Below are 26,783 nucleotides of genomic sequence, written 5' to 3'. Positions count from 1 at the left end.
CACTTTTGTGATTTTACTACTTTATTACGGCGACTTCCTCACCATTCCTCAACAGTTCGTGCCTCGGCTTGTAATTTTCTAAAGGAAGTCAACATTCATTCATATCTTTTCACGACGTTCGAAGTCCTGCATTCTATCAAGTGGAGTTACATTTTCGTTTTAATGTTTCAAATTAAACTGAACGTCTGTTTAATTATAATTGAAGTTCTCAAATAACTTTTGTTCGTTGTCTAGGAAAGGGTCCATGAATCAAGACAGAGGTATGGATTTTCTATAGTATGCCTATATTTTGTGTAAGAGCAGTTTGTAGCAAATGCGAACAGATGCGTTCCAGACATTGAACACTTTGCATAGGATAGAAATCTGTTTGCAGGAAGATGAGGGATAACCAAGAAATTAAGGAAACTATCCAGTAGATGTTTTCATCTGTTAGTGCCAGAGAAATTCTGAGTTCATGTATAGTCGTGTACTGTGAATATGTTTCCGTCTACAATGCACTACAGGCACATTATATCACACACGAAATTATAAGTGCCTTCAGAATCTCTTAAGCTAACGTCTTCACTATTATTTTTGTAATGTTCTGTATTAATAAGTCCCATAAGGCAAATTAATACAATTTAATTTTATTGCCTGCTAGAAATAGAAAGGTAATGTGGGCGCGTTGTTCAAGAGGTAGCAATTCGGAAAGAGACGTCTGTTACCTGCCTGAAAATACCAATACTGAATTCATCTAGAAAGGCCAACGAGAGTCAATAAAATATAAGTTAAGGGTTAGGCGGTAATCTGGCAAATATTTGAACCAGTTATCACCTTCATACACGTTTAGAGCTTTAGAAACCTCGCTATAAACAATTTTATACTGTCCAGAGTAGGAAGATGATATAGTGAAGGGCAGATGCTACAGAAAACTCTGGAAACACATCCATCTTTCACTGACATGTCAGCGTGGCAACATCGCCATAGTCATTACTATTGATGACATACAGAGCATAAGCCCTCAACAGCTCGTCCTAGGCAAAAAGAGAAAAATCCAACACGTGATACTGAAAACAAATAACAAGGCTCTCTGTAGCCCCAGAGTTTCGGGACGCTCCGTATATTATAGAAATTTATAACTTGTAAAGTTATGAACTGGATAATGTGTCTATGGAGGGGGTTCGTGATTAACTTTGCGTGCGTAGGAACACTAATTTTGCCGCACCAAGGAATTAATCTCCTATCTGCTGCCTTCTGCCTTCTGCAATTACTCCATCTTACCCACCTTGAAAATAGCATCTGCAATGTCTGCCGAAAAATTGGCAAAGCCCAAACATCCGACGCGGTTCTCACCAGAAAGCCGAAGTTCCAGTTGTTTAACTGTTTAATATATCTTAATGCTACTCAAAAGAATATTTTAATATGGCCGCCAGGGCCCGCAAAGATCAGCACAGAGCGCAGTTTTTTTATCCAAAACAACGAAAGAAAATAAAACTGATTCTTTTCCGTCTCTTTCATTTTTTTTCAAATAAATTTTACGCGATTTTTCTTCGAGCTAAAAAAAATGGTGTTATCTCTCACTTGGCTGAGCTCCAGCTCAGAAATCTGAACAGACGCAACGATGAATGTGACGACAGATGAAAAGCGAGTTCAGACAATTGACTGGACTACAGCGTGCCAGAACTGACAACTCAACTAGAAGGCAAAATGAAAAAAAAAATGATGAAATTACGCTTAATGCCAAAAACAGTTGGATGATTATTATATGCATAACCGTAAATGCAGGGCGCGTCGAGTACATTTGCCGTACAATGGAATCTGAGTCAATGGAAGACCAGCTGATCTGTAGGTGGCTTAGGCGATTACCAGATGCAGGGCTTAATGGTGGTCGTACACAGCAGGAAGCTGAAAACTTGATCCTACTTCATTCCAACCAGAGACTATCGAAATTAAATTTCTAACTATGAACACCTGTACACATATGTGTTATGATTAAGAACACGTAAGAATAATTCTTCTGGCGCAATAAATTCCTATTAAATACAGTATCTGATCGTTCTATAATAGGATGTACTTCAGAGAGTCGTTCATTAAGCGAAAATCCACGGAACGAAAGTGAAACTTTAATAAACGGAAATAGACTAATTACATATGCAGTACTGGACGTAACACATCTGGCAAAGGCTGTGGTAGGAGAGCCCGAAGGTTCAATACTGCTAATACAGAAGCCCGTCACTGGAAACGATCATCTGCTAATTCCACACATTTCCTGCTCTTACAGCCAATCCCAGTAAGGTCCATCTTGATATTATGATTCTATCTCACCGGTACCAATTTTCGGTGTTATGTAAAGTAAACGATGCGATGACAGGTGAAATTTTATGTTCTAACGGCGGTGAGGCCAACGATGGCTGCCTTCTGGGTTGTTGCGCCGTGTAGTCTGGTGGAAATTTACCGACGTTTCGGAGGTGCTTGCTGCCTCCAGCATCAGGGCGATCATCGTGGCATGTTTCAATGTGGAGCCATAGCATTTGCTTGTAGAGACTGAAGAAAAACACGACAGACGTCTGTAACCGAACGAGGTCTGAACTGAACCCTTCAAAATAAAAGTCTAAATTATTCCCACTGCACCACTCTTTTTTGTGATGTTTGTCTGTGTAGCTCAGACACGTTTTTCCTGCCTTTATCCAACGGAGTGAATTTTACTAACTGCTTGGAGGCATATTCCGGTCGTATATCCACACAGCATTACTACATGTACTGCTCGTAAAGCTAAAAGTTGTTTCTTGCCATTGATGGAAACGACCCGGATACAGAAACAAAGACAAAATGTCGTTATGTTGTGTTGTGTTGTGTGAAACACATGGCTATCTTTTTAACGACACGACATTTTGTTGCAGTTGACAGAACTACCGCACAGAAATCTGACATCCTCCTCGGTTTCTCAAGGGGCTACAAAGTCGATGTGAGTTTTTCAGCTTTACACAAATCTTTAATCATCTTTAGAGCAGAAAAGACAAAATGTAAGATGCTGTAACAGTAATAATAAGACCGCTAACTCGGCCTCCTATTACACAAACTCCATTCAGCAGTCTTTCTCGAAATACTGACAGAATTTCCCACATTATATAAAGTTGGAAGATTCATTATCGTGTCCGAAACACTTAGCCCCTTGCCCTATCCTCAGCTAGTCCAGTTCACACTCTTTCATCCTGTCTCATAAGATCAATTTTTGCATTATCTTCCCAGGATATGTACCGTGCTTGTCCAATATTTCAGTTAAGTAACAGTAAGTGATGTTAGGTTAATTTTACTGTTGAAACAATCGCTTTGAATTTAGTTTTCGTTGCTATGAAGAAGGTTAGTGTTTAAAACATTTTTAATTTTACAAAAAAAATGTTTACTACCTTATCATAGGGCGATCGCCCTAATGATGGGGGCTTTTCTGCTTGAGACTGCATTTATACGACCAGTTTTTGAACATCCTAACTGCGAAGGTGTAGAGACATTTTTTTTTTCAAATTTCTGTGGTTAGTCCGTGTGGAACTACTTCTATGAGGTATTAGCCTGTGAAATCGGTGACGTCATGGCGCATGATACGGTTTTATTTTTAGTCTCACAATGAGTGAGTGGGCAGGTGATTCGACGATAGATAGGAACACTGTTACAGAAAGTGCGTGACGTCATGCGCAGAAGACACGTGTGTATCCACGGCTCAGTGCCCTCAACGCATTGTGTACACCAGCTGCACTTAGAAGTAAACTGGCAGGAGAGGCGGCATTGGATAACAGTAACAGAGAAATTTTCATTCTGTAATATCTCACCTGGCGATACTCAAGCTAATTAACTTGTATGACTAACACTAACAGAAAATACCGCCTTTAAATTCGATCATCTGCTATTTTGATATCAATTTTTATTCTCACAATTTTTTTTCAAGGATAATTTTAAAATTTTTATTCTTATCTCTTGATCTGAGTTGGCAAAGCAATTCCTCGCCTTTTATGGGAACCGAAGACACAGTGTTCACAAGAGCCAATTGAACCCAATCCACATTCTCCCCTCTTACTTGCTTAAGGTCAAATTAATGGCCAGTCATTATAGGGGATCAAAATTCTAAGGCTTTTAAGTGCCCAAGAAGTGATACCAGAACTACATTTTCTAAATATGAGCATGTGAAATATATTTCCTGTTTAACGACTTTATGCGGGGGAACATTTCATGTAGGTGTACGAAACCTTTCCACGAACTGAGTCTAAGGTTGACTTAAGGACGGTTATATTTGCACATGCTAGTCTAATCTGCAAACACTGCGGTATAATAATGTAAATTTCCTTATATTGAGCTTTAATTATACTGAAAACCGCGAAAACATCCTGTCTAATCTAAAATATAATTTACGAAACTGAATAGCTTATTAATAATAGTTCTGAACACTACATTAATTGAAACCACTTAGTCTCAGACAGTGTAACGTATGCAAATTATTTAAAATGTTATGTACTGTAAATATTTAATAGTAACTAGAAAATGGTTTAATATTACATTTTAAATTAATTTTAAAGATACATTTATTTTCGACAAGAAGATGGTTATAACTTTTGTTTCGACATCATGCTCTAATAGATATCAAATAAATTACACATTGCCAATCCATACAAAATTAGGGTTACATTTATCTGTAAAACAGTTAACTCTGTTTCAGTTTGCATAAACACACTAAGATTGAACATAAAAACATAACTCGTTTATACAGATATCTACAATAATGGTATTTGAAGTCTGTTCCAACCTTCAACTTTAACCTATGTATTTCTAATTTTTCCGCTACTACAAGGAATAATGAAGAGGTTGGAGCGAGTCCAGCATTGCATATGCAGACTGGTAATAAAGGCTTAAACCAGAGTTACGTCTGATTTCAGATAACTGTTGCATGTAATCACAAACTGTGATGTTTGATAAGAACTTCCGTAAAGTTGTATGATTACTAACCACAAGCGAACGTCCTTGCTCCAGAATTGCGGTGCATGTGATTAACTTTAGTGAAACTTTTCAGATTATACAACTGCAAAACAGAGCACACGAGTAAAAATCACATTTTAGTGTTCAACAGGAAACTTCGACGGGGTATGTGCACACAAAAAGGAGCAAAATACATTCAACGCTGAGTGGAAAATTAGTAGATTTCGCTCAGAACTGGACCTTACAAGATTAGTCAGGATTAGCTGATGTTAATTTCATAACGATTTTCTAAAGTTTTGTCACAATGGAACATTTTGTCAGACATTTTTCATTGCCTGAGGAATTTGTGATACACACGACGTTTCGGGAGTTGACTCTAGTTCAGGTGATTTTCATGACACATAACTTTATTATTATTATTATTCTGTCCCACTATACGCCATATAGGCGCTTGGGGGAGAGGAAATACAGCTCATACTCTTACTTGACCTCAGCACTAGATAGAGGTGAGTGGTCAGCGTCACGCCCCGGCCGCGCTTTACCCCGGTGAAAGGGCCCCAGTGCCCACTGGACTGAAGGCTGGGTGGGTCCCAGAACCGGTTTGGACGCAGAGGCTAGAGGAAATATCCTCTGCCCCTATCAGGGGTCAAACCCTGGTCGTCCAGTCCTTAGCCAGTCACAATACTGACTGAGCTATGCCGGGTTGTTTTTATTATTATTATTGTTGTTGTTTTAATAGGCTTGATGGTAATATGTTTAGCAAGAAACGTTTTAATCGATTAGTCGGTATCTACCATATTTGCTTCATTCAGCATTATTAGGTATTGTGTATTAGAATGTCTTATTGTGTTTACTTAATATGTGTACTACAGTGTTTCGTCTTCTTTGTCTAATTGTAATCTGTTGTCTCTAATTGGTTCGTGTAGCTGTTAGGTTACCAAGTTAAGATACAAAATTGAACTGACTTGAATTATTATTAACGACAATGACAATAACTTTAAGAAAGAAATTAGCAAGAAATGGATACCCACCAGCATTCATGAATAAAGTTCTCAGCCAAAACCATAAACGGAACCTCACTAACCAGGATACCACGAATGTACGACGGTGGCGCCGAACATACGGGGGAGAGAATAACAAGTAGCAGAATCGCAAAAAAACCCATCGGAATACGCACATCATTCAGATCATGAACAAAGCTACGAATAATACTCACTAAAACCAAACCCAAGAATGAAACCCCAAAAAACAAAGAACTGCATATACAACATCACACGCGAAACAGGAAGACCGTTGAACAGCAGAAACACCGAAAACAAAAGCGACACAAAAATGGAGAAATATCTAAGAATAGAACAGCAGAACACCAGTGGGACGGGGCCCATAGAATACAATAGAATAAGGAACAAGTCGTATGAAGACAAGAGAAGAGATGCGAAGCACTAGAAAACTGAAAGAGTCGGGATTCATCAGAACAACAGAACAAGCCATCAGTCAACCTCGCACCAAGTCCACATCGCTCCCTCTACTACGGAACATGATAGCATAATCAGAGTTAAAATTACAACCATTTCTAGGCCACCCTGGTGGACAAGTGGTTAATAATAACAATAATAATAAATACCTGAAATGTTTAAATAGATACTACGAAACAAAAACTCAGCCACGATAGGAACATTATGCATTTTAAAAAACAGTGCCTATTACAACATGAACTTTGCTTCGTATTCGAGCGGCTCCAGATTAAAATCTGGGCATGGAGACCGGCAATCCTAACAGGGTTGATCGTGATTTTCCTCAGTCCCTACAGGCAAATGCTCACATAACCCCTTCCTCCCACAACCCTTAACAGAAATTTAGCAATTATTCCGCCACTAAATGCAACACAGTATAGCAGGAGCTACGGACAGTGTCTTCAATAAACTACTAGTGCAGGAGTCATAAAGCAAGTGGCGACATTATGTTTAGCGGAAATTACACAGAACAGGAAATATAATATTATATGTATATTCATAGCGTAATAAATTAGGAATTTAGTTATTATATTAAGCCCTGGTATATTTCTTTGTCAAACTTTCGTTTGATTATCAGGAATATTGAAGGCGAATTTCAACGCCTATGAATTTTTGTTATCAAGACCCGTACAACCTATTAAAATCTCCCGCACTGATCTACTCTGGGGCGCTTGGTTTTGAAATACAGCATCACTACGATGTATGCTGTGCATTAACCGACTAAGAGTCAATTTCTGTTCGATTGTACACAGCGTTTGTAAAAATACATTGTAGTATAGTGCAGTACGTTCAAAAACGACGACATCGAACAAGGTATGAGAAGAAAGAACAAATAAAAACGAAAGACGTAACAAACTAGTTCACACACCGACTATTTTTTATTTTATTTAGTGTTCTGTCTGACGACAGGTCCATATGAACAGGATCCTTCCATCCTTTTCTCGGACTGGGACCTGTTCATATACGTTCTTGGCAGGTGATCCAGAAGTGGTTTGCCATTGCCTTCTTCTGTGTGTGTGTGAATGGAGTAGTTGTTGGGATGCCACGGAGAAACCGGGGAAGCCCCCGGAGGAAAACTCCGTGTTGCCTAGACCACGGCCTTGCCCAACACAAGTTATAAATTCGGGCACCGCCGGGAATCGAACCCGAGACCCCAGGATTATAAGGCCAGCGTTCTAACCGCTAGACCACCGTGGCTTACACACCTGCTATAACTCGAACTAAATGCTTGTGTTTTCAAGTAAGATTGTGTAAAGGTTTCTACGCGGCATTGCATAACGTAACGATATCGAAAGCATTTTACATTCTCCCTATTTCTTCATAATATTGTTAAAAAAGCAAACGATTTCATTATTTCGGTGTCGTTTGTTGTAAGACTAAGGGCGGGCGGTTTAGTTAATGCGCAGATGACACATCTTATCTGAGATATTAGGAAATGTCAGCTGAGAGTGAAGGGCGTGTTTGGAAGGAAATAAGAAGGCGCATGTGTTGGAAGTCGCCAGTATCACACCTGCATCAGTTAGAGAAAGAAAAGAATCTCTATCAGAGGACTTGGAATGGTGAGCCTTTGTGCCAAGAGTGTGAGGAGCTAAGGAGAAGACTTCGATAAACCGAATGTGCCAGGAGGAGGGATTTCAGAATTCCTCGTGAGTAATCGACCCTCTCGGATAAAATTCTTTCTCGCTCGTTGTTTCTCACTCGGATGAATGAACTTGGTTCTGCGCCAAACAGCGCTGCGTTCATCTCTTTCTGCTGCAGTAGCTGCTGCTAGCTGGATCCGCAAAATCCGGGGATCGGAGCTTCCGGACACTACTACATCATTACCGTGTCAACAACACACAGACCGTACAGATTAGCCCCGGTCCACCATTCACAATAGCTGCAAAATGACGAAAAGCATCCCAGCGTGCAGTACCGTTCATTACGAATATTACCATGATTAAGATCTGTAGTTTCTAAAATATTTTTACACTTTTCCGTGTACCGATACTATGCAGTGAACAAAGTTTAACGTATAACCATAATGGTATGAACGGATTACAAAGTTAACAATACATTAGCCGTATTCACATATCGTACCTCACCCACAGTTCAGAGCTACGAAGAAAACGTTTTATACATTTACACAAATGGATAAAACACACTTAAAGTTTGGGTTCCTATAACGTTATCTGTTATTTTATGTGGTAGTAAAACATGGTTTCTCGCCCTAAGGGAACAATAACATTACATTAAGGATGTCTGAAGACAGGATACTGTGGGAAATATTTGAACCCATGAGAGATAAAGTAAGAGAAGAAATATGCAGCTTCATGGGTTGTATTGTTTATTAAATATTATTAGGACGCTGAAATCTAGAAGATTTTAATAGACCACACAGTAGGCACGAGAAAGGTAAAATATGCACGCATTCAAATTTCTATTATTCTAATATGTCCCTCCACGAATTTTCACTGTTGTCTCGTGTCCATGTGAATGACGTCCTATATAGACTTTATATTATAGTTTTACCTATTATTTCATGTGAATATGCAATTTTGTGTATTAATCTTACGTAAAATATTACATTCAGAATATACGAGAAAAAGGCGTAACTTAATTTTTTGGATCTGGGAGGGAAATGTTTAAAAAGATCACGTACCGACAGTTAATAACTTGTGCTTTTCATTTAATGTTGACACAGATATTAAATAAGGGGTATATAATGGGTGGAATATTAACAGGGGAAATGATAAGTAGAAACAACATTTTCGTCGGGGAACCATAAACATAAGCGATCATTTGGAAGAGCTGGGAACAGATCATATGCCTTACGGTCGTTTAAAGTGACAATGTGTGAAATCAAATTTAGTGTTGTATATCGGCCATGACCTTCGTGGAATATGAGTCGAAATTTATACTTCAGCATTGCTACCTGAAGGTGAAAGAAACACTAGCATTCCACCTAAGCCATTTCACTAATCGCATTCCACCCATTCATGGTGGCTACAGGATGTAGGAAGGTCGTGTGCATGATTTTTCCTCGTGCATTTGCGTTAGAATTTTGTTTCCCTTTTCTACAACTATTTCTCGTTTCAAGTCCACTGACACCAATTCCGCAGAATAGCTTCCTGTCTTTTACAATCATATTCGTTACAATCTTATACAGTTTGCTATAAAATACATGAACTTCTGTTTTATGGTTCCCTTTTACGAACTTTCGATGCATTTGACTGCATCCCTTCCAGTTACTAATGACAATTACAGAACACCGGGAAATGAATAAAAAGTTAATGATCAACATTCTAAACTTTTTCCGATGAAATAATCTTGCATGTCCCAGAGGAACTGCAGAACTTTGTACTTCTAAACTTAAGTACGATTTGTTCTGCTTATATTTTATTTGCGGATTAAACTGAGTCTGCAATAAGTTTATTGTAAAAGTAACTGTATCTATTCAATCCGCCATGAAGGCGCATGGCAGGCGTGAAGAAAGCCTTGAAACTATTCTAGGAGTCAAACAACCGCTTTATGATTACGAGATGCAAGAACTATCACGTCGTAATAGATCAGCGCCTGCCAGACTCCGATACTATAACAATGTTTGTCGATTGTGAGCTTCGTGATGGGTCTCATCCATTCACTGTCGTTCGAAGGCGACATTTTGTTCGCGAGTTCCATCTCTCGGTCAAGCGAAAGTTCGGTTGTCTCGATTCTCATTCGGCTTAATTCCGCAAGATTTCCCGCCCCATTCGTTGCTGGTTCTTAAGCAAATACTAGCCATTATTAACAGATGACTGTCTTCTGAGATATTGCGCCGTGCAGTGATGTAGAAACGTATCAGTGATTTAGGATTCCTTACGACCTACGTAATGGGATTTAGGCTTTGGAACCGAGATTAGCTCCTCATACAGGAATAATAAGCCAGCCAAAATTCATGACGCGAGGAATTTATGCTAGTATATTATGACAGAAAAGGACCAAAGAAGAGTGGGCTTTAACCAATGGCATCAAAGTTTATAAGCCTTGTCTGAAGTCACCAAAGCAACCAAACAGTTTTTTGATTGTTTGCAAACATCCCAGGATCTCTTGTTATTCTGGGCCGGTTTTCACAAGTAACAGCGTTCTACTTACTGTGTCGACTGCGGCCGAGTCCTCCAGCCCACTGGCAACTCCGTTCGGTTGCTCCTGCATGCCTGCCAACTGTGTCTCCTGATTCTTTTCCTTCTCGAGTCGCTGGGCCATAGTGATGTGGTTGGCTGCAGATGTCGTGGCAGCGCCATTGTGCGGTTTGGTAGCATCCAGAAGAACCTTTAGAGATGCGATGGCGTGGAGCTGAGTCGCCTTCTCATCCACCTTTCCTGCAACACACGGGGGAGCTGATGTACGAGTGAGTCAGGACTCGCACACTGGCAGTACTGCTGCACTAGTCTCGACTCTCCGAGCGTCGTCAAAAATCAAGCCACAGCAATTAATCTGCTTCCCTCTGCGGAATTTGGCACCAGGTCAGAGGAAACCCGTGTAACCAGTCTGCTCCCAGGGACGTTCCCACTTCCTGTCACGAAATTTGGTTTTAATATAATTTGAACATTGCCTAATAAATTTTGCTGCCCCGTTATTTAACTTTCGCATTGTAATTAACATTTTCTAAAAAGAGTCCTTTAAACAAGGAACAATAAACAGATTATTAAAGATAAAACCCCAGATATGATACATTTGCATTTTCTAGGCATGTTTACATCGAATTTGCAAAAATACGCCTGTTAGCTTTGTACCTGTCTGTCTGCATATTAACAACTCGAGAATCCCTGAAAGGATTTTTGTTAAATTTGGTACTGGGGACTTCATGAAACGTATCAAAACAATCCATTTGTGATTAACGTCGGCCAACAGCAATGTAAAACGCATTACAAGAGAACCTGCGTGTGTTTCTGAGCTCCATTTCTAAATATTTATCGGAGCGAAATATTTCTCGAACAAAAGCTGTAGAGAAAAATAAAGCATACTTTTGTATCCAATGCACTTTTTCCAACGCACTGTTTTTGAAAACAATTAAACAAAAGCGATCTTTATGTTGTGGAAAGTCACTGACTTGTTAGCCGCTGGAAATATGCTGATTATACATTTTAGTGGGAACATTCTCGTCGGCATGGCCAGTTGTGCACTACTTAAAATAAACTTGTATTGCTCTCGACGTTTCTTTCTTTCATTTAAATTAATGGAACTGGAAGGGCGCCCTCAGCCCTAGTAAATCCGATATTCGAATAATTATGCCCAATGTGTACCATGTTTTTAATTTTATTCAAAGTAAACTTCTCCTAATTGAATATCAAAATACTCGTGTATGGTGTGGATATGAGAACATTAACTTCATGGAAAAGTGTTTCTCGAGAAACGTATAGTCACTCAGCTAGTGCAGAAATTTCCCGCCTCTTATGGAATGCTAAGGACCATTACCGTGTTTATAAGAGCACAAATCGATCCCTGTCCTGGCCAGATAAATCCAGTCCACAACCTCCTACCATACTGCCATTATATCCGTTTTAATATTATCTCCTATCTTCCCATAAATCTGCCGAGTGATCTATTCCAGTCAGGATTTCTGTCTGAAATTTATAAATATTTCTCATTTGCCCCATGCGTGCTATTTGGCCTGCTCATCCAACCCTCTTTGATTTCATCTAAATAAGAATTAGCAAAGGGAGGCCAAAGCCCACCCCGGGCTGTAGCGCCGAGGAAGAATAAAAAGAAGAACAGTTGGCAAAAAGTACGAATTACGAAGTTCCTCGTACTCAGTTTTCTCCAGGAGCCTGCAGTCTCTTCATCCCTCTTAGATCCGAATACTGTCGAAACCCTCAGTTTGTGTTCTCCGCTTAATTTAATAGGCTAGGTTTCACACCCATACAAAACAACAGGCAAAGTTTTTAATTTTACGTTGTTATACTGCAGAAAGGAAGACAAAAGATTCTGAGCCGCATGGTAGCAAATATTACACGAATTTAGCCGCTCTTAATTTCGTCGTGAATAAAATTCTGTTCTGCTAATATTCCCACATATTTTCAAAAAGATTTATCATATACCTTTACACGCCTATAATGATTTTGCCCTGTACTCTGCTGACAAAACATGAAAATTTACTTAGTTTTCTGTGTGTTTATTTCTGTACCAACTTCCTTATTAGCATCTAACAGAGATTCTGTATTTTTCTTTATGATACTTATGTTCTCACCCAATTAATTATCATCAGCATAGACAAGATGGTGAAGTCGTGCATTCATTCTTAATCCCTCTGTGTTCTTGGTCCTACCTGATGGCACATTCTAGAGAAAAGTTGCAAAGTAACGGTGATAAAGCATCTCCTAATTCCAGTTCATTTTGAATAGGAAATACATCAGACAAATGTTTACATAAACGGATTCTACTCTTGTTTTCTTGGATATAAAATATATTATGCCTATTTTTACTGGTATACCGAATTCAATAAGAATGTTCGATAATATATCTCTCCTAACTGAATCATAGGCGTTATTGAAGTCTATAGATAAATGATGTACGTTCCCATTGTACTCCGATTTTATCCACTATCTGACAAATGCGGAATATCTCGTTCGTAGTTCACTGAATACATGAAAATCCACACTGATGAGGGTTAGAATAAATTTGGTCTTATTCAGAACTCCAAAGCTGTACAGGTTTGGTCAGAAAGGAAGTAACTTCCTCCAACTCACAGTTTCTTATTTTCGTTGTATAGGTCAAAATGAGACTACGTTCCGATGACAAGACCCACAATTTAATTTGAAAATAATTTATCCAGTAGCAGATCTTTGCCAAGTCGGAATTCTACCACCACTTTTATCAATGAAGTTATAAAGGCCTTCTATAATATTATATAAAGTAAAATATATTATGTATTCAAAGTTTCAAACAAACTGCATGCATTGGGTGCATTGACATAAATTGAACAGCGATGTAAAACATGCCCACTACTGTCATTCTCTATTAAATGTTACTCATGACTTTTGGTAGAAACACGTGATTCCGACCACATCGGATAGTCGAGAATCTACTGAATACATTTATATATATACATATATACACAAGAAAGAGTACATGCTATAGTGAAAGAAGAATAGAAGTGAATAAAATCTTATTTCTAGTACCAACAAGTAAGACTACAGTATTTACACATCACGTGGTCTGAATATCTCTCTGATAGGAAAGATCGACAGATTAACACAGTCTGGCAAACAGCTGATTAGAGCTGAGGATGTTACATATCTGAATGCTACAACTAATGAACGTATCTAATGATTAAACAATGAAATCAAAGATATTTTCTATTCTATATGAAGTATTTCCAATCTAATATATCTACAAATTAATCTGTACAATTAAATATATTATGGAACACATTATGCATTAATAAATATATTAAATAAGCACTATTCAATTTTTCAGCTGAAAAAATAAACTTTTTTTCCACCAGTTGCGGGTCAGAGGATAGATAAAAAATTACATTCTGCATGAAGGATGAACCAAATATAAAATGAAGTTTTCAGACACACACCCATTCTTTGTTATTCCGATTATATACCTAATTCTTATGAATGGTAAACAAAGTCTAAGATAAGTTCCTTATAGAAAGTGTAGCCACCGATTCCTTGTAGACTCGAAGAATCGTGAACGAGTCATTGTCAAATTCACACTGAGAAAAGTCTGTCGCACATTCACAAGGCAGACTTAATCACAAAGAAATTCATAATGTCTGTAAGTCTGTCCGTATGGTAATTGCATTTACGACTTGATAAAATGGTATCCTTTTGATAAACTGTGACCTAACTAAAATAATACATATTAGTATATTATATTTTATATTTCATGTCTGTATTGGTTTAAGATAGTTGTAACGAGCAATGCGCTGATATGATATGATATCACTTGAATTTCATGAAACTTTTCTACTGTGCAAATTTTTATAATGTTGGATACCTCATGCGATAGATGTGGGGAAGCTGGTGTACTGCTAGAAATAATTCGTCTGAATGTTAAGACACTTTTGAGTTCTGTGCTGTTCGTGTATTCTGCCGTCAACCTACCATACCAGAAGGTCGACTGGGTGGCAGTTTCGATTTTCTTGTATTCACAGACTTGGTTCCCTTTGGTAGCGAGTCTCCCAGAATATCAAAGTTGTCAACATTTTTAATTTAATGTGTTCACTACAAGAACTTTAACACAAACGTAACCAAAATAAAACTTACCTACATCGACACTAACTAAACTAATTCACTAAGGAAGAGCTATTTCATACTCTAATCGAAAGAATTTATAATTCGGATAATAAATTAACCGTTACAATCCTCTTGAGTTGAAGTGGGTAATGTTTTGTTATTTTGAACTTTAAATTCGTTGACAAACTCGGCAACAGGTTCAAAATATAAACTGGCCTGTGACTAATTTAAAATTGTGAGCCGTAGTTACTTTTCTAGCTCATGAATTGTAAGGATGTTGGGCCTAAGACACCTGCTTCAAATCCGATTAGGAATACTTAAGGCAGAGGGAGATATATCTACGAAAGGAATTTTTGATATCGACAGTGGTCTTGTGGATTGTGACAGCGTGTAATCTTCTCTGTGTTTACTGCTACAATGGAAAACTTCACTGCCGTAAGAACCTGAATCTCGATTTTGTTGAATTTAATTTGTGTGAATTACACAGTTTAATGCAACATTAAGAGAATATTAAGGACGACAGACTGATAAAGATTTTACCCCTTCCATGTTGATTACAGAAGATTTCGTCTGTTATAAATGCACAGTAACGTATTATTATTCTTACAGAGTTGCAAATGTCAATCTGCTAACTACAAGACATTTTTGGGAACGTAACAGATTTATGCTTAACAAATGTAAAAATATATCTAATCTTTCAATATAATTTTATTTATAAACTAGTATTTTAAAAATGTTATCTACTCTAATCTCATATTTTATCTCAAAGTCCATGGTGTTAATTCAGGGAACATTCGGTTAGCCATAAATAAGCGTTAGGAACAGGCACAGTCGTGTATTTTATTTCATGAAATTCTGAGTGAGTTGAAGATCTCATTATTACGACTGTCTGAACTTCAGAAGAATGGGAGCCTTCTTGATTTATGATAAGAGAAATCTTCTCTGCATTTCACGTCTGACATGCCCCTTAACGAGCTTTTAACGCGGAACTTCGTGATGACGTGAATCATACTGGCAGTGGTAAAAACGGATAAGAAGGATTTACTAAGTTGGTGTAAACATTATATAATTATGAGTATGCTCATAAGAATTCTGTAATTCCATAATCCACTCATTGCAATAAGCGTTAAAATTAAAATTTTAGCAGTGAATATGTCTGTGTAGAATGAGAATTTAGTAACAATGCAAACTGTTCCCCATGTCGTGTTTACAAAAGAAAATATAAAAATTATGCTGTGGTGAACAAGCATTTACAGGCAAATTACAATAGTACCTTTTCTTCCCGTTGTGGTTAATTACAAGTTAAATAATCTTGTCATTAGTAATACTGAGACGGAATTTCAAGCACCTTCCTTCCACACTATTACATCAGTTCTCAGAAGTAAGAAATACTGGCAGGCTTTTTTTACTTATTTCGTCGTTAAATCTCTTTTCACATCAAGCACACTATATGGCAGTATCCCTCAAGGTCTTAGCTCGACCGACTATGATATTTAGATTTATAATGGCTTCACGTGCAGGCTTTCCAAGAGGTTTTGTCATAAAAGGAAGAGTTAGAATATTCTGATGGAGGTTGCAAAATCTGCTTTACAAATAGCAATAATAACAGCAACAACAACTTCCCTTTCAAGATTACTCTGGTCTCTAAGCGTTACAGCCTTCATCCTTTACCCCATCTCAAATTTTCTGTTCATTAACCATACATCTCATTTATGGATGTAATGTTATTTAGAATCTGGCATTTTGAACACGGTTTCTGATTCCCTTTTACATTTATTCGACTTCATGATGCAAATTCAGGAAAACAAAAATACGTTTAGCAATTAATAAAAGTTAGGAACACGCATATACATGACATTCTTTAAATCGCTTCGAATAGCCATGGTAGAATATATAATAAGGATTTATCAATTTCGTACAAATATTTTCTTTATTCTTATAATTTTTAAACTTTCTCTTTCCATCCTGGCAAAATTAGTTTCTATCAAATTAGCTGTCCCATACAAACACACCAGTATAAGGCATCAAACGAAAAACAAAAATTTCAAGAAAACAAATAATATAAAGGAAGGAAAGGAACATGTTATAATTATGATCACGTTTATTAGAAGTCAATAATCTACAGAGTTTAAACTATTATAATGAATACGTCTAATATGAAGAGATTTTTGTAAAAAAATGCACATTGTTTTCACATTTTTAAAATAAAATGTTTTCTGGATGTTTTCCATCGTCTAATAAAATCATAAAATTACACGACAATTAGGAGATGGGACTCTATCTCCGTCTTCAGGTATCCATCTCCGAAACATCGTGTAATTTTATGATTTTAGTAGACGATGGAAAACATCCAGAAAACTTCTTATTTTAAAAACGCACCAACGTCACAAACTTTTAGATTTCTGTTTCCACAATCAGTTTTTTGGTAAAAAAGTTATGCTATGTTTAACAAACGTTTACAGGCACATCAAAAATTTCGCCTTGTACTCGCGGTCCAGTTAATTATAAGATTTCTGTCTTCTGGGTTGTTGCGCTGTGTAGTCTGGTCGATGTTTACCAACGTTTCAGAGGTCATACTGCCTCCATCATCAGGGCGATGGTTAACATCGACCAGACTACACAGCGCAACAACCCAGAAGACAGAAATCTTCATACTCACCGCTGTGAAAACCTCAAATCTTACAGTTAATTATAACTTTTGCAACACTCTGTATTCGTGCTTCTGAGATGCCGTTTTAAGCAACCTTCTTTAATACATCACATCAGTTTCCAGAAGAATTAAATGTAGTCACAGGTTCTGTATTTCTTTCCAAATTGAATATCATTAGGGTAATGAGGAGAAGGATTTGAGAAGAGAATGTGAAGGAAAGAGTGATTAAGTAACTATCAAATCCAAAAAAGAGACGCATTGAGATATCAACTGGTTAGGAAAATTGATAATTGATAGAGAAAATGTATATGGGAAATATGTGGGACTAATGTATGGGAAACGACAGAAATACGAGCAGAATGTTTAATAGATGAGTAAAGATAGAAATGCAGAATATGCAAGTAAACACGAGGGAGAAAAGATCGCTGGTGTTAAATCATTCAGTGAGAAGTAGCAAAAAAAGACCACATAGAACTGTGCATGAAGGATGAACCGAAAGGTTTAATGTGGAGGAAAGTGGGATTATTGAGGTTGAAGGAGCTCACGAGAGGTGTAGAAATAGGGTTAACCAATACGGAGATTAGCACAAGGTAGGAAAACATGAAATCGGAATAAGATTCGGGTAACGTATGTTACCAAATTCAAGTAAATGTGGGACCAAACACTTAAAAAATATCTAATGGAATGTGCACAATATTATGGGTAACAAATGATGCAGTAAAGCAACATTTACATACAGATAGTGACCAAGTAAACAATAAATGGGAAATGGAGTTAATTTAACATGTAAAAAATCTATGATAGACTGTAAGTTATGGGTATAGTTTAATGATGTTTCAGATAATTAGATTAAGTTAAGAAACATATACCAAAGGATTAACGCAGAGGATTTGAGGGAAATTCCAAAGAGTTATTAATCACCCTCCGAAAAACGTACATGACAGACAAAAAAATATCACATCGCTCCAAATCACATAATATCTGTCATATAATGTCATCTGCACCGCCGAGCGCACGGCTAAAGGTCTTAGTATGAATAATTCTGCAACGAAGAACTACATTGGCTTCACGTTCATGGTTTCAGAATTTTTGTTCATTATAGAATATATTTAGAGCACGATGGGTCGGAAGAAATTTTTAAAATATGCTTTAATAATAATTTAATTCCATTCTTTATTCTAACGTGATAACACAACAGCTTTAGTAGCCAGTTACAGAGTCAGCATACAAAATAAATGCAAAGAACAAAAAACCAAAAATATAAGCATGAAACAAATATAACAAAATATTCTGGTACAAATTTGTTGAAATTATCAAACCACGGTAATCACCAATTGACATATTTAAATAAAAAAGATTATAAACAATTTAGTTGTTTTGTGTTTGCGTGATGATGGTAAAATACTGGTGATGGGTAATACTGTTTGGTAAAGGGTACAAGAGATAAATACTTACAAAAAAATTTCAAACGTATTTAATAAGAAATTCCTAACCATATGTAAGACTGTAAATGAAACAGTTGAAGAAATAGACATTTCAAGGATTCCAGTTAATATGGAAGGGTAATGTGTGCAGTGAATTGCACAGCTAAGGTTTTATTTTTATTTAACCACCAGTTCATGATGATCTTTGAGACTGTTATGTATACTGTCATAGGAGCAGCTAAGTAGAACCTTTTTAAAACGAGACCTTGATTAAATAAAAACTTGACTTCATTGAAAAATGTGTCTGGTCACAAGAAAATACAACGAAAATTAATGTAATACCATAGCATATCTAAAAAAACCTAAAAAAACCTTTTAACACGGAAACTTAAAAAGAAACATAATGTGAAATGTTCTTCATGTTTCTTTTCTGAGAGGTATCTGAAAAGGAATCTGATTAAATCCAGATTAGAAATAACTAAAATCTACCATTCATGCAAAATATGTTAATGTACAGAAAGAGAGACTAAAATTGAATGTTGACTGACCAGTTACAGTGTATTGTAGCTCGAATTTCTGACTCAAAATACTTACTTAGGATACTTAGGCGACCCATTCTTCAGTGCCTTGAGCATCTGCGGGTCCCAACTTTTCGTTGGCTTTGATCTGTAGACATTTGGTAGGACACGTTGGACGAGTGATCAGCCCGTCACAAGGCCTCTACCTGTACACAGGACAGCGCAACACAGAAAGTCGCGGACAAACATCCATGCCTTGAGTGGGATTCGAACCCACCGTCCTAGTGTCCAAGCGGCACAAGGCCCTCGCCTCAGACCACTGTGACGGCGGCCTGACTCACAATTTGAATCATAACTAGCATAATCTGTAACATTTTACACACTGATGTCTGAAACAGATAATGTTTCAGGTTTGTATATTTCTATGTTAGCAGTTCTGAGATATGAAACGAGGCGAGGAATACCGAGTGTAGCCTGACATAGAAAACAAATATAAAGTTTACGAATAAAGTGGTAAACTTCTACCAGACTACACGGCGCTACAACCCAGATGATAGCCATCTCCGGACTCACCGCCGTGAGAACCTCAAATCCTAATAAAAATGAATTTATTAAAGTACACGCAGTGCTGAAAAAGAAAGTATAAGAGAAAGAACAGTGGTTAAAAATGAAGGTAACTCGTTTCATGAAGGTACAGACTGCTACTTCGACAAAGCGACGGTTTCATGGGCAGAGACGACTGCAGACATCTGTCGGAGGGAGATTAACCTGTCACAGCTACCACATAAGAAACTATAAAAGTGGATAAGCTCCTGACCTCCCAAGCAGGAAGTTTTGCGAAAGATTAAAAGATCCCAAAGAACAAATATAAACTTATTAGCCTGCATTTTGACAAGAAGGTATCTTGCTATTATTGTCACGATGTCACAACACCAAGACTATTGTGGACGTTTTGGTATTGACGCCGTGAATTCTTGCGATGGTCGTAATCGGAAAGCGCACAATCCTTATTCTCGCAGTTGTGTAAATATCATCTCGTTATGAAATGAATTCTAAGATACGTGACGCCGAAAGAGTTTCGTTAATTTGAAACTTCGGTAACCACCTGCAAGACCACACGAATGCAAATCCCGAAGACCATAATTCCCAATGCTACGAAGCGTTGCGAAGTGACACAGTTTGAAAATAAACTCTTAAATACAACTTCTCGTAATAGTTGGTGACAAAGAAATAGCAATGTGTTATAAACTGGAGTTCCCCGGAAGAATAATAATGAACATATAACATTAATAATGAATATTTACAGCAAATTGCAGACTATACAACTAGAAGGTTTTCAGTCACGGAATAATTAACTCAAGGTAATGCTCATTCAAAATATCTTCTCGTCTTACATTTATATGCAGCACCTATAAATATAAATATTAAAATGTACAACTATAAATTTGCCTGTTGACTTGTAAGAGTGTGAAAAGCTGTCTCTCTCATTTAGGGAAGAACATATACGGAGGACATCCAAAGGAGTAAGTAACAGGAGGCTGGATAAAATGCCGTATTGGGAAGCTTCTTAATTTTTGTTCTTCATCATCTTCTTATTGGGTGATAAAATAAAGGAAACGAGACGGGTAATGATGAGAGATTTACACAAGGTTTTAGTCGAAAAACCTTGTAAAAAAAACAGGCAACTTGGAAGACGTTGGCGCCGAGGAAAGGATAACAGAAACATTCCATACTCTGTGCGTAAACTGAGCACATGTGGCTCACGAGAGAGACCAGTGGCGGACTACTGCGAGGGCAGTAATGAACCTTCGGGTCCTAAAAAGATGGAGAATTACTAGACAAAGCGAGTAAGTCTGCTCAATGAAATTAGTTCACTGGTTAGTTACAGAGAGATTTCGTTAATGGTCGAGGGTCTGTAAGGATTCGATTGAATTTATGCAGAATGTGTAAAGTTAACAGTACATTATTATTATTATTATTATTATTATTATTATGATCAATTGTTTAATTGGTCCACAAGCAGCCAAAAACTTCAGGCGTGTTGCCGTCATAACTCGGATGCGTGCAGCCCAGGTGAAACTGTAGCCACGGCCTTTTATTATTATTATTATTGTTATTATTATTATTAAATTAATTGAATTGAATTGTTGTTGTTGAGACTTAGAAAGTGTATAAATTACATGCACAACTTTCTCTCACATTCCTTATACGCCATCAACATCCCAAACTTCATCTTACAATTACAGTTTTGAATCATGAAGTAACCAGATGACATTTATAAACCTTTATATGTCACGTGCTGTGCCTAGGCAGTAATACCGTCTTATCCCATAACGTATTAACATTACAAGACGTCATCTGTTACAATGTGTTGTTTACTGTCACAATATTATTCTGTGATATGAAGTCTGTGACATTTCAGACCCTTCTGATTTCCTCAAGAAAGCGCTAGTTTGATGAACTATACAGAGTGAGTCAGAAGTATGTTTACAAACTTCGTGTGCGTGTTCCAGGATCAAAAATAAGAAAAATGTTCCTATGAACGTGTGGTCGCAAAAGCTTCTTTTTTAAAATAATAGCCAAGAATAATTTATTTTCTCTATAACATGCTCAAAGGTTGTTCCTCCATTCTCCACACATGCACAAGCACGACTTACACAAGACTGACGAATTCGTTCGTACACACCAGGGTTTCCTCTAATCATCTGGCATGCATTCTGCACACGTTCCCATAGGTCGTCTTCATTGTTTATGGGTGTTGCATAAACGACGGACTTCAAGTGACCCCACAGATAAAAGTCCAATGGAGTCAGGTCCGGTGACCTCGGTGGCCACGCTACTGGGCCACCACGCCCAATCCATCGCTGAGGGCACTCTTCATTGGGATGATCTCTGACGCGATGGGAGAAGTGTGCTGGGGCTCTGTCGTGCATATACCACATTTGTCTTCTTGTATTCAGTGGCAGATCTTCAAGGTGACGTGTCAAGTGTCTTCTTAAGAATCACTGATGAAGGTCCTCTTAGACGCGATGGAAGCATGTGTGGACCAATAAGCATGTCGACAATAATTCCTGCCAATACGTTAATTGAAAATCTTTGCTGGAAGCTGGATTCACTTTGATATAAAGTTAATTCATTGAAACTTCTTCATTTGCGACCCCATGTTCATGGGAACGTTTTTTCTTATTTTTGATCCTGGAAGACGCACACGAAGTTTGTAAACATACTGCTGACTCACCCTGTATTGGATAAGTCGGACTGTTATGTGCACAAGTCAAGTTGCTGCTGGTTTGCCATTTTATCTGCTGGAAATTTTTAATAAAATTCTGAAAACGCAATTTCCATTTGTGGTTTAGCTTACATATTTATACTGCACTGTTATTGAGCATTACAAATTTATTTATTTATTTACAGGCCTATTGTACTTCTTTCACTGGACCAAAATGATTCTGCCCATAAGTTGCCAACGGTCGAAAGAATTTTTTGTTAATTTTAAGAAATATTTTATATCTTTTAAATTTCAAAAACCATTATATGGAACGTATTTATACGTAGAGAAATCAATATTATTTTCCACTAAATTCTTATTTATTTCCGTCTCTTTTTTAAAAAATGTTCTATGTAACAAAGGCTGTTATGGAACCACAGAAATGTTCCCATAACGGTAATTGTCAATTTACTTCGGGTTATGTTTCAGGCAGGTTCTTACATATAAAAATAACTTGTGTTCTGTTAAGTTGTAATAAAATTGCCTTGTCACAACATCTAAGCATGTAACTTCCATTTTGGGTGTACATTATGATTCAACTTACGTACGCAAAGACAGTGATTTATTCCGTCAGACAATGTATAATATGGTGACCTAGGACCAGTGCATGAAAATAGATGGAGAGTTCTTTGGAGGAAAGTACCTGCCATGTATATATCTCAACGTGATATTGCTAAGTCCTCCTGCTAGAAACAGATAAGAGGTTTGCCGCCTGGTCGATGCATATTGCATACTGACGGGGTATATCATAGACGTAAATGAACAGAATAGGCAAACTCCAAGAAGGCAGCAATTGCCAGATTACTTTATCAGATAAGAATGTCTTCCGGGCGTCTGTACTAAACCTGATTTTGAAATGAATGGAATCTTTTCACAGTTTAACGCAGGAAGAATGAATAATAGATTCCACAGGATGACTGTTCAAAGCCTTCGAATGTTTTGTTCGCACTCCCTCACAGTCTTTCTAAATCTCTTGGCCTGGTTTCCTTTCAAGTGCCTGGTATGAAAACACAGCACTCCAGCAGTGAACGTAGTGCATTAACCGATTAAGAGCTAGTGGTTGGTTGGATTGTATACATTCTCTGCAAAAACACAGAGAAAATTGTATTTGAAGATGGCTGTCTTCTGGATTGTTGCGCCGTGTAGTGTACTTGTCGCCCTGATGATGGTAGCAGCAAGGGCCTCTGAAACGTCGGTAAATTTTTACCAGACTACACGGCGCAACAACCCAGAAGACAGTTATCTTCAGACTCACCGCCGTGAAAACCTCAAATCCTACAAAATTGTATTTGGTACAGTCACGTTCATAAAGGAAGGCAAGGAATAAGACATAGGACAAAATCGAAAGAAAGGAAGAAAGGTCAATAGTCCGAGCTCCTATTGTAATACAAAATAAAAACTAATGTTTTAAAGGAGGAGTGTATAACGGTTGTGAGGGACTACATAACAAAAGAAATCGAAAAACTGAAAATTCACTCTGCATAAGCAGAGCAAAATCTACACGAGCTATATCATACTTCATGTAACACTAACATTCTTTAGAAGCTTATAATCATTCAGATAGTCAGAAAATTATCAAATTTATGGAAGTAAAAGGTTCTTTGCCATTTTGACAAGTGACAGTCACTGGATCCTATCGTGATCCAGATTTATTACACATCTCAAATTCTATTTCTCTAAACTCAGTTTTAATATTATCGGCCCATATAAGAATAAGTATCGTAGATGATCTCTTGCCTTTATGTTTTTTGAATACAATTTTGTATGCATTTCTCACCTTTTCAGTACTTGTTTATGCCCCCATCTCATCCAGATTTTACGAAATTTTAAACCAAGCACATGTTAGTTTCTGACGCTAGTATCTCTTATATATGAACAAATAGTTTAAATAAATAAATACACAGACACATATGAAACTGCATGGATTAGATCCTTCTTGAGATCTAACAGTCGCTTAGCTATTTGAGAAATGCCATGCCGTTTATGGAAGTCAAAAGGTTCATTACCGTACTCACAAGAGTCCGCCACTGGCCCCTACTCTGTGCCCGGTAAATCCATTATACACCCTCCTACCTGAGTTATCCAAAATCTATTTTAATAGACCCTTCCTTCTGTCTGGGCCTTCCGAGCGGTAACTTCCCCTCCGGAAATCATACGCAAATTACACAATGAGTATTAGTCGTACAATCGAACATCGCAGTTAAGTAATAATTATTTCTGCTGTGTATTCGTGAGGTCCCGGGTTATATTCTCAACCAGGAGGCTGAGTATTGTGACTAATGTTATGCGTGATTTCACCAGTCCTTCGGTACGTTAAAATCCTATGAGAATAATATTAAAAACATCTTCCCATTCGGCAAGAAAGTCTGCATTTAAAAGCGTCATTAAGCAAGCTAAAACGAACAATTCATAATATTCGTGTGTAAAACAATTCAAAGTTGATAGTGGATTTAAGAAAGTTATCCTATCCTCATAACTTCTCTATAATTTGAAATTTAATTTCGTGTACGTATTTATGTGAGGATATTATAAACAAGGGTGAAACATCCGTGGGTCACCGGGATTTCAACTTTGTCCCAAGTTTCACACAAACTTGAGGGTTTTTCTTGACCCGGAAATAGTCATAAGGGGCCGTTAAATATTATGTTCTACTGCATCCGTTATGTTTAGTCGAGATTTTTGCCAATGGAAGAAGGGAACAAAATTCCTCTTTATAAGCAGTTTAGTTCAAATGGGCGAATATTATACTACTTACAAGAGGATGATACTGCCACAAGCGTACGTTTAAAATATACGAAAGCCTTCGTTATTTCCATAACACAAATATAAAAGTGTACGGATAACAACGATCAATATGCAAATTTTGTACGTAGTTCTTGTACGCGTTAAAATTATTGTTCCCCAGTTTTGATTTAAGTATGCTTCTGTTCTATAACGGCAGTGGTGAACATGACATGAATATAAAACGTAGGATTTGTAGCAATTTGTAATCGAACATTATTAGGGATGTGGTCTAGATATGAAATGATCATGCAAGGCTTGCACCAGCCAACCATGTAGGAAGAAAGTCGACACGGCCATATTTCCCACAGTAATTAATTGTTGCGGCTGATATTTGATTAGCAACATTCATTTAGAAGTCTATGAGCTAACTGTACTAACGTTTCAGTATTACCACCAGACGAAATAATGACACGTAAGGGCGGACCCTCTGTTTTAAGAGTGTTATCCTAATTAACACTTTTAAAAAATGAAAAAATAAAGTAAATAATGTTTTCTGTATTAAATTCGTGGTTCAGTGGTACTCCATGTACTGGAGGACAGCATAACCGATCAGATAAAATGTATCGTTTGGCAGTTCCAGGCAGCCGTTAGCCGACTGGTCGAGGCATACACTCGCCGCAAGGAAAAAAAGTGAATGCAAATATGGATTCCTATTTGAGTTTTGACCCAATTTATTTTTGAACGACAAAGATGAAAAATAAAGTGTAAACCAGTCCAAACTAAGGAATGTATACACAGACCATTCATTCCAGTGTTACAAATTACTGTTCTGACCATAAATTACAAAAATATGCCAAAAATGTTGCTCCAGTGTCGCACACAGCGTGCTGGGCGTCTCATGAAGGATTTCAGACGCATTAAAATAATAGGTTTGCTGTGCATTTAATAACATCATTATGTCATTAACTGCCATAGCATAAACAATACTTGTAAGATACAATTGAATTGAATTCAATTCAATATGGCCACGTAAATAACAATCCAGCTAAAGTTGGGTGATCTCGCGGGCCATGGCTCTAAAATTAAGGGACCATATATCCATGTTTACTCAGAATATTTTTATAGTTTTTTGTCTACAGAACTTGCACCTAAAGCGGTGTAGTGTGTTTCAGAAGCATCCTGTATAACTGGTTTCACTGTCGTATTTCGTTAAATGCATTGGAAATGTACAGTCTGAACAAAGACCATATCTGAGCCTATTTAAGGGATATTTCACGTTGGAAATATGGCTTGCATAAATCTGCTGTTTCATAGGATATTTATGGAACGAAAAAAATATACCGACGCATAATTCTGAAACAAATTAACGTATATAAATCTAGCTTTGTACAGAAAGCAACTGCTCCCAACAACCTACTTAGTGAAAGGAACAAGTTTTGCATTCGTTCTTAGCACATTTTATAAAGGATCGCGGAACGCTGACGTCCGCTATTAAATCACTCTATATCTTTCGTAGACGTCACTGACTGCTTCACAT

The 26,783-nt window shown here is 37.4% G+C and overlaps 1 protein-coding gene across 3 annotated transcripts in view; it reads right to left on the bottom strand.

The window, feature by feature from the left end:
* The window catches only part of Nckx30C (solute carrier family 24 member Nckx30C), a 211,015-nt gene that overhangs the window by 60,668 nt on the left and 123,564 nt on the right, over positions 1 to 26,783 (bottom strand). For 2 of the 3 annotated variants that reach the window (XM_087343600.1, XM_087343601.1), the window contains one exon: positions 10,569 to 10,813. In XM_087343600.1, coding sequence (XP_087199726.1) covers positions 10,569 to 10,813 — 245 coding nt within the window. The remainder of the gene's footprint in view (positions 1 to 10,568; positions 10,814 to 26,783) is intronic. The other variant, XM_022060173.2, reaches the window with a different exon arrangement.

Source organism: Zootermopsis nevadensis, unplaced genomic scaffold, assembly GCF_977971745.1.
Source record: "Zootermopsis nevadensis isolate Lab colony 2312 unplaced genomic scaffold, Znev_1.0 Znev_ptg000006l, whole genome shotgun sequence".
NCBI classification, from domain to species: domain Eukaryota; kingdom Metazoa; phylum Arthropoda; class Insecta; order Blattodea; family Termopsidae; genus Zootermopsis; species Zootermopsis nevadensis.
Note: the sequence above shows the minus strand (reverse complement) of the source record. Positions and strands in the feature narration are given on the sequence as shown.